The sequence below is a fragment of the Helianthus annuus genome, chromosome 6 (genome assembly GCF_002127325.2).
Source record: "Helianthus annuus cultivar XRQ/B chromosome 6, HanXRQr2.0-SUNRISE, whole genome shotgun sequence".
Taxonomy (NCBI): Eukaryota; Viridiplantae; Streptophyta; class Magnoliopsida; order Asterales; family Asteraceae; genus Helianthus; species Helianthus annuus.
The window spans coordinates 83,224,616-83,234,332 of NC_035438.2; the positions used below are offsets into that span (position 1 = coordinate 83,224,616).

At 42.8% G+C, this 9,717-nt stretch overlaps 1 protein-coding gene across 1 annotated transcript; it reads right to left on the reverse strand.

Annotated features, from left to right (window-relative positions):
• Nucleotides 1-8,564: 8,564 nt before the first annotated feature.
• On the reverse strand, nucleotides 8,565-9,272 carry LOC110887799. Its single transcript, XM_022135368.1, has one exon. The coding sequence runs from the start codon at nucleotides 9,270-9,272 to the stop codon at nucleotides 8,565-8,567; it is 708 nt and encodes a 235-aa protein (XP_021991060.1).
• Between the last annotated feature and the right edge of the window lie 445 nt (nucleotides 9,273-9,717).

Sequence of the window (9,717 nt, forward strand, 5' to 3'; positions counted from 1 at the left end):
AGGGGGAGTTCTGATTTTTTACGCCAAGTGGATGGTGAATTGAAGCGATTCGATATCATGTTGTCACTTTATCTGTACAGTTTGTTTCAAATTTTCTCAGAAAATCAAAATTGAAACAGATTTTGATTTTAGGGGGAGAAAAATTTTAAAAAAATTAGAAAATTTGAAAATGTCAAAACCATTGAAAAATCAAAAATGAGTTTTTTTGTTGCATGAAAGAGGAAATGATAGTACATCAGTGGTCTATCACAACACGCTAAAGATATGTAATGTTTAAAAGTGATAAACAATCTTACTACGGATGTGTCGGTAGATTTTTGCACACTTAGTAAATTGAAATGAGATATAAACCTAAATTCAAAATTGCTTAATTCGTGGGTAACTATTCTTGGATATATGGGTAACCCCCAAAATCTTGTTTGAAAGATCCCTCTTTCTGAGATACTAGGTCTTTATACTCAGTGATATCTGGGGTATTATTCCGGGACTTCTGCTGTATGGAAATACTGACCTAGTCCCCGAATAATACTTTCTGCAAAATGCTTTGAAATATAAGCGCAGCCCTCAGCAAGTTGATAAAACAATAAAATTGATAATCACTGCTGTTGATGCAACAAATACAAGACCAACGGTAGTAGCTGGATTGGTTAGGCAAAAGGGTTGAAGGGTTCAACCTTGCCTAACACAGGTCGCGGGGTCCCCCCACGTTTGCAAGACGTGGAAGGAGGTTTACTAGTTTGTTGTTGTTATTTGCTGAAGATTCCTTCTCTGAGATGTACTCAGATTCGGAAGTGGGAGCAAATGGAATGTGTGTGGTGGATGTGAAAAGGAGTGACTTGTATGTAAGCAAGTACTCCACACGAATGACCAGAGATTAGAGAATCAGAGCTGGCCAGGAGATGATTTCTGAAGTAAATGAAGTGTCAATTTATAAGAGAAGACATCTCCCGAAGTAGAATGTATTAGACTAGTAACCTTGCTTGCAGTGGAGGGTTTCCCCTTTCGGGGGTTAAAGGCTTTTAACCCCTGGGTAATAGCATGTATTGTGCAGACCTGCTTTGCTTTTGCGGCTATGGGTTGGTGAAGCGATCTCCGGATGTGACTGGCCACTGTTTCCACCTCGCTTTTCCCATCTCACAACTTTTTAACCATTGAACCGTTTAACCATTTGAGCATTTACATATTTAGCCACTTTATTTAGTCTTGGGCTACCCCCGTCATCAGCCCCCCAATTCAGAGGTTTTTGGGTAATGAGCTCAAAGACTTCTAACTTTTATGCATGTATTTTATTGCTTGAAGGTTTCGAGGGTTCGTTGTTTGAAGACTTGAAAGGTTGAAGGCAGTTAATATTTGAATTTTAAATAACTGACGATTGATTTGATTGATGTGTGGCAGTTTGATAGGGTGGCGGTTTTGCAGAAGTTACTTTTTGCCATTATTACCCCTATTGTAGGTTTTCATTTATTTTATATCTGTAAATTCTATCCATATTATTCATAATCTTTCCAAGTTTCTGCCATTTCCTTCCTTCTCTAAGGTTAGTTTCAGTTTCCTTTACACCTTGCATTCTTCATTTTCTGTTTTTCAAAAATGGATGCTCGTAAGGACTTACCAAAATCATTTTCTCGGTTAACACAAGAGGAAGTAGATTTATTTTGTATGGAATATGGTATTGATAGAAAATTTAACCCAACTGCTCCTGCTTGTGATGTTCCTGTTGATAAACCGAACCCTGGTTCGATTGCCCTTTACTGCCGTCATTTTCAATGGTCGAATCTTTGTTATCCCTTTTCGTTTTTTGTTTTGAACTTGTTGGAGTATTATCGGGTTTCTTTTGGGCAAGTTCATCCGAAGGGGATGGCTAGGGTTTTGCATTTTGAAGTTTTGTGTCGTGCTCTTGGATATGATCCTTCCTTGTTGCTCTTTCGGCGGTTTTTCCGTTTGGCCAAGAATGGCGACTGGTTCACCTTTGAAACATCAAAGGTTGATACTTGCCTCATCTCGTCCATGGTTACAACACTTGGGACCTGGAAGGATCGCTTTTTCTGGGTTTCCGAGTCTATTGTTCCCTTCAAGATGGTGTGGAGGCATCCGGATGCTGTTCTTAATGATCCGGAGCCCTCTGAATCCGAATTGAATGATGCTTTCCTTGCAGCCATCCGGGGGTGCCCTTCGAGGGTTCGTCCCTTTCCTGAACATTTGTTAGTTCTTTTAGGGGTTAGTAATATTTGGGGGAAAGCCGATCGGGATCCGGTACTAATGAGAAATGGCGTGGGTATGCATTTTCCCTTTTTGCATTTATTCTGACTTATGACTTATTTGCTTTTGTTTTGTTTTTTGTAGTCATGTCTGCTTTGGATTTTATCAAAAGTGATGATACTTCTGATGTTGTGTTTGAGGATGCTCCGTCTGTTCCTGGCGAGAATGTTGTGGTTAGAACTGCTGAGCAAAGGTTTGAGGGCACAGGTTATGCTAGTGTTGCCTATGTCAAGGGTTTTTCTAAGTCCAACGTTCCCAAGTCTTCGACCTGCCGATCTTCTCGTCGGTTGTTGAAAGCTGGTCCTCAATCCACTTCTACTGAACCAGTGTACTTGAGTGATGATATTGAAGTTTCGGAAGATCAAGGTGGTGAAGCAGGTGCTGAGAAGGATAAAGGATAAAGAATTAGTTGTTTATAGTAAAAAGGTTCCAGGCAAGAAGGTTGTTGCTACCCTTGTTCAGGAGTCTTCAAGCAGGGACGTTGAAGGGTTAGATCCGGAAGGGATTTATGTGCCTACTTGGTTAGTGAAGAATGATGACACCTTCAAAGATGCTGCTGTTTGTGAGGATGCTCTTAGTCACCTTGCTCCTCCTTCGGTGCACAAGACCATTGCTGGGATGGATGATGACTTGATGTTGTCTCGGATGGTTTTGAGTACTTGCAACCTTGCTGCTATGCTTCCTCAAGGTATTGCCCGTTTTCGTCAAAGGATGCAGGAATACGAGGAATTTTCCAAGAAGAAGGATAAGATGAAATCCTCCATGGCCTCGATGAAAAAGGAAATAGCTGCTTTTGCCGAGAAAGAAGCAGCATGGCAGAAGGAGGTTAGTGACTTGAGGAAGATGCATGAGATTGAGATGGGTGATTTGAAAAAAGAGTTTTGAGGCTAACTTGTTGAAGTTAAAAGCTGACCGGGAGACTTTGGCTGTTCAGCAACAGGCTTTTCGTGAGGAGAAAGAGGGGTTGAAGGCTTCAGTTGCTCGTTCTACCGCTGACAATCAGTAGTTAATTGAGCATGGTTTCCAGCAGGTTGCTACTTATCTTTTACATTCCAAGGAGTTCAATTCTGCCCTTGGTGCTGTTTATACTAAGCTCCTCAACCTGGGGAAACACCAAGGCCTCATTGCTGGTTACAAGCTTCATGAATCCGGCCATCCTTTGGAGAAGTCACCTCTATTTCGTCCCGAGGCTTCTGATGTTTTTAAAGGCTCCGTTGAGCAAATGGAGAAACTGACCTATCCTTACATCCATCAGGTTTCTGGTTGTTTTGGTAAGCCTCTTGCTATGTTGCAGGACTTGAAACCGGAGGGCCTAAATGAAAAAGTTTGTGCCGAAATCTTGGGTTCTCTTTCAAGGAAGAGATCCTATTCGGGGGATAGTGATGATACCCTTTCAGGTCAGACGGATGTTCCTAAGGATGCAAGCTTGGAGGCTTCAGCGGTGGGGGGTGATGGAAGTTTAAAGACTAAGAAGCTGAAGAAAACAAAGAAGACCAAGGGTGAAGGTTCTGGAGTTTCCAAGTCTGTTGATTCATAGCTTTCTTAGCACTAAAAACAACTTATGGTTTGTAATCTTTAAACAATATTAGGTTTTCAGGGACCCTTAAGGTTCCTGTTGGTTGTGTTGAAGGCCTGTGTAGCCGTTTGAACGATTGTTAGGTTTGCAAGTCACTAGGACTTGCCTTAACTTATGTTTGGAAGTCCTTTAGGGCCTTCCTTGGTATGGTATGATATCTTAACTTCCTTATTTATGTTATGTGTTTAGACTTGTGTCTGTTTTTTTGTTAAGGCAATCTGTTTGGCTTTAACCTTCCAAGCCTTTTGGCTGTCTGTTAGTAGGTTGAAGCCTTTAAGGTTTCGAGTTGTTGCTCGAGTGGCTTGAAGCCTTGAAGGCTTCTTAGACTTGTGGCCTGACTTGGTTTGTATCTTTTTTGTTTTTTGTCCAAGTGATTTTGTTCTTTCAGATTCTCTTTGTCCTTTTGCAACTTTGTCTTTGTCCAGTTTGTGCTGCTCTTATGTTTGTCATACCTAGAAGGGTTCAGTGCTGCAGACACTTAGCCTTGGTATTTTTAACAAGAAGAACTAGCACCTATCCTTTTTATTATTTCCTTGGTTTTTACTTGAATTTTTAAAGCCTTTTTGTTGATTATATTTTTAAGGCTTAGGGAACATTTGGTGTAGGCTGTTCACACCCGTCTATGAGACAATTTTAGGTTTTCTTAACAAGTCTCATGGAGTTGTATTGATTTAGGAACTCACCCCTTATATAGGTTCATTCAACCCTTGAACCTATTGAGCGATGTAGCCTGGGAGCTCATCCCCTTACATGGCCCTTGCCATGGAGTTTTTTGCTAGGTTCTCAACCTGATCTTAGGATAGAAAGACAAGTTTGATAAAGCAACTTCATTCATTTCAGCAATACTTGATTTTTACAAAAGGTATTCATAATTCTGCTTGATACAAACCAAACTTTCCTGTTTAAACATTGAACCTTTTCAGGGTTTTGCCGTTCCAATGCCTTGGAATCCTTTTGCCTTTTGAGTCAGCCAGCTTGTAGGATCCACCTTTGTGTGCTTCAAGGATGGTGTATGGGCCTTCCCATTTTGGGCCGAGCTTTCCTTGATTTTCTTTCTTGCTGGCTTCGTTGTTTCTGAGGACCAGATCCCCTGGCTTGAAACGTTCGTTCTTGACTTTTTTGTTGTAGTAAGCTTCCATCTGTTGCTTGTATTTGGCCTCTTGAATTGCAGCTTGGTCTCTTGCTTCCTCTAGGAGTTGTAAATTCAACACGATCTCTTTTTGGTTTGTTTCGGGATTCATGTTGACAATTCTTTGGGTTACAACTCCTATCTCAGCGGGGATCACAGCTTCGGATCCAAATACCAAGCTATAAGGTGTTTTCCTATGGCTTGTTTTTTCGGTTGTTCTAATTGCCCATAGGACACTAGGCAATTCTTCAAGCCAGTTGTTTTTGTATCTTCACAATCTTGTCTTGATGCCTTCTACTATGCTTCTATTTGTTCTTTCCACCTGACCATTTGATTGCGGATAAGCCATTGAGCTAAAAACTTTATCGATTTTGTATTCTTTGCACCAAGTGCTGAAAGGCTTCTCAGCAAATTGTCTTCCGTTGTCAGTGACAAGTACTCCCGGCAATCCATAACAGCAAATGATGTTTTCCCAAACAAAGTCAATGACCTGTTTTCCCGTGATTTTGGCAAGTGGTTTGACTTCGGGCCATTTGGTGAAGTAATCTACCGCCACCAGTAAGAATTTTACTCCCCCTTTGCTTGGGGGAAATGGACCAACAATGTCCATCCCCCATTTGTGGAACGGCCATGCCGAGGTTATTGGGACTAAGTCATGCTTGGGACTTTTTGGAATTGGTGCATGAATTTGACAAGCATCACATTTCTTCAGTTCTTCGGTTGTATCACGGTGCATTGATGGCCAGAAATATCCAAGGTTCATGAGCTTTGCAACCACCGACCGAGCTCCGAAGTGGGCTCCGCACACACCTTCATGAATTTCTTTGATCAAGTACTTGCTTTGCTCCGGACCGACACATCTTAACAAGGGAGCAAGGTAACTCTTTTTGTAAAGGGTTTCTCCTTGTAATACGTATTGCCTTGCCTTGATCTCAACCCTTTTAGCTTCTACTTGATCATTTGGCAATTCACCATTTTTGAGGAACTTTTTGATGGGAGTCATCCAGTTTGGATCTTCTTCGGTAACTACATCTTGAATTTCCAATTCATCGGTTGATGGAGCCTTCAACACTTCTACCAGCACCTTCTTGGTAAGGTGGGCAAAAGTGAGAGATGCAAGCTTACTTAGGGCATCAGCCTTTTTGTTTTGAGATCTTGGGATTTGTTTGATGTTGCATGCCTGGAAGGTACTCATCAGTTCCTTGGATTTTTCTCTGTATTTTTTCATGTTTGGTTCCTTAGCTATGTAGCTATCATTCACTTGGCTTGAGACCAGCAACGAATCTGTGAATACTTCAAGCTTTTCGATTTTCATTTCTTTAGCTAGCCTTAAGCCAGCTATTAGTGCCTCGTATTCAGCTTCGTTATTGGAGGTCTGAAAATTAAAACGGAGAGCATATGTAAATTCCAGCCCTTCTGGGTTGATCAAAATTAACCCAGCTCCTGACCCTTCAACGCTTGAAGCCCCGTCGGTAAAAAGCTTCCATGCTTCAGGGTTGGAGGGTTCAGTAGTGGTAGCATTCACTTGAGTGATTGCCTGGTTTGGGACTTCCGCAATGAAATCGGCCAAGACTTGTGCCTTGATAGCTTTTCTTGGGACATAGGTGATGTTATGCTCACCCAGTTCTATGGCCCATTTGGCTAATCGCCCCGAGTTTTCAGATTTTTCAAGCACACTCTTAATAGGTTGGTCGGTGACCACTTGTATGGGGTGTGCTTGGAAATACCTTCGAAGCCTTCTAGCTGTTTGAACTAGGGCTAGGGCAAGTTTTTCAAGGGGAGGGTATTTTGTTTCAGCTAATTTTAAAGTTTTGCTGAAAAAATAAACGGGTACCTGGGCCTTGTCTCGCTCGATGGTGAGGACTGCACTGATGGCCTCGTCAGCAATTGAGAGGTACACCGATATTAACTCCCCGGTTTTTGGTGTCGCGATATCTGGTAGGTAAGCTAAATGTTGCTTGATCTGGTTGAAAGCTTCTTCAGCTTCTTCAGTCCATTTGAAATCCTTTTTGTCTGAGCAGTTCTTGAGTGTTTTGTAGAAGGGCAGAGATCTTTCGGCCAGCTTTGAGGTAAAACGCTTCAAGGCTGCAAGCTTCCCGTTTAAGCTTTCAATCTCCTTTTTGGTTTTTGGTGGTTTGGCTTCGAGGACGGCTTTCACTTTGTTAGGGTTGGCTTTGATGCTTTGCTTTCCAACAATGTGACCCAAGAATTTTCCCTCCTCGAATCCAAATGAGCATTTTTCCGGATTAAGCTTCATGTTAACCTTTCTGAGGTTCTTGAAAGTTTCTTGAATATCGTCAAGCATTTGATGTTTCGTCTTGCTTTTAATCACCAAGTCGTCAACGTAGGCCTCCATGTTTTTGCCAATTTGATAGGTAGCTCCTGCATTTTTGAGGCCAAAAGGCATCTTTTGATAACAAAAGATCCCTTTGTCCGTGTGAAAGGCTGTTTTTTCCTCATCCTCTTTCTTCACGAGGATTTGGTGTTAACCTTTGTATGCATCGAGAAAGCATTTGAACGAGTAACCTGTGAGGGAGTCAACCTTGAGATCAATTTCCGGTAGTGGGTAGCAATCTTTAGGAAAAGCCTTGTTAAGATCCTTGAAATCTATGCACATCCTCCAAGAGTTGTCAGGTTTCTTGACCATAACCGGGTTTGCAACCCATGATTGGTACTTGACTTCTCAGAGAATACCGGCCGACACAAGTTTTTCAACCTCTTGGCAGGCTGCCAGACTTCTCTCAGGTGCCAGGCTTCTTTTCTTTTGGACCACCGGCTTGACATCCGGTGGTATTCTTAATTCATGCTCGGCAATGTTCCGAGGGATCCCGGTCATATCCTCTGGACACCAAGCGAATACATCGCTGTAATGTGTTAGAAATTTTTCAAGGTACAAAAGGGTCTCTTGAGAAAGGTTTGGATTGACCCTTATTCGTTGTTCAGGGTACTTAGGGTTTATGACCAACCTTTGTCTGTCTTCTTCGCTGTTTGAGTTTTCACCCTCAATCATGTAAGCTTCCTGAGAGGGTTGAAGGGTTGCTATGCCCCTCTCGGTAGGAAATTTAACCGTGCCATGGCCCACAGACACTGCCATGTAAAATGCACACTGTCCTGGTCTTCCGATGATCACGTCATAGCTTGAGGGGATGTTGATAACCACAAAGGTTAATGGTTGGTTTCTTTCTTTTAAACCTTCGCTGAAACGAACATTAAGGGTCAGCTGCCCTAAGGGCTTGAGGGGTATTTCAGCGATACCTTTTATAGAGGTTCCAGAAGGTTGAAGCCTTGAACCTTCTTCATTACTCAAACGGTTGAAGAATTTTTCGAACATGATCTCAGTGGCTGCCCCAGTATCTATGTATGCCTTATACGTTTGCAGTGTTCCCACGGTAGCTTCTACCACAAGAGGGCTAGAAAGAGGGTCTTTCTCCGTAGGGGGGAAGCAGACACACTGAAGCTCCCAAGCTTCCAACCGCTGTCTTTTATGAGGAACCCTTGCATCGAAATTCACCATATTGACTTCCTTACCCTTTCCTTCAGCCATTTTGTCACGGACTCCTTTTACCAAATGAGCGAGTTCTCCGGACTTAACAGTCTCTTCTATTCTTTTCTTGAGTTGGAAGCAATCATTGGTGTGGTGACTTTTTCTTCGTGGAACTCACAGTATTGGGTGGAGTTCTCGTTTTTTCTGCTTTTGGGGAGGGGCCTAGGAGGCCGAAAGTTTTGTTTAACTTCTTCTGTTGCAAGGATTTCTTGAGGGGTCTTTGTGAGGGGTGTGAAACTTATGCCCTTTTCTCTGCTTGAAGGGTTCTGGCCTTCAGACCTTCGAGGGTCTGAACCCTTTGGCCGTCTGTCATAGGAGTTGAAGTTCCCCTTTTTTCTAGCTGGGTTGTTGCTTCGCCAGCCGGATCCTCTTTTCCTTTGTTCTTTAATGTCTACAGCCTCCTCTCCCCGGATGTGAGCTTCGGCCCTTTCAAGAGCCTCTTCCAGGGTCTTGGGCAGGGATTTGTTGAAATCTCTTGTGAGATATTTAGAGGTTATGGCATTCATAAAACCAGCCACTCTCATTTTCTCGTCCGCCCCTACATAAGTCAGACCTTCCTTTTTGTTTCGTTCAATGAACGCACGAAGACTTTCATCATCACGTTGCTTTATCTGGAAGATCACTGTTGCGTCTTTGACATATCGCCTTTGTTGGGAGAAGTTTGCCAGAAAACCCTTGCTTAGGTCGTCAAAGCTTCGAATGCTTTGAGCAGGTAGGTCGTTAAACCAGATTCTGGCGGATCCAACAAGAGTTTGCATGAACATCAGGCAACATTCAGCGTTTGACCATTTCTCTATCCAGGCTGCACCAGTGAAGATCTGAAGATGGTCCTCAGGATCTTCAGTCCCATCATACGTTCTGATGTGGGACGGCATCTTAATCTTTGATTGGAAATCATAATCGGCTATCTGTCTTGAAAAGCATGAAAGGTTACTGGGCTTGTAAGGTTTAGCCAAGTCTTCTTCAGCCCTTGCATCTACATTGTTGCCATTGTCGTGATTCCCCTGAGTGGCTAGCACTTGATTAATGAAGTGTTGCCACAGGAACTTGGCCATCATCTGGGTCATTATATTGGGCATGAGGTTGAAGCCTTGAAGGCTTCCTGGACCAACCGAGCAGTTTATTCCGAGAGGGGTGCTCATAACAGCACTTCGTGCTAAAGGGAGCACGGACAGAGCTTGCTCCCATGTGGTTGTTACAGATGCTGGA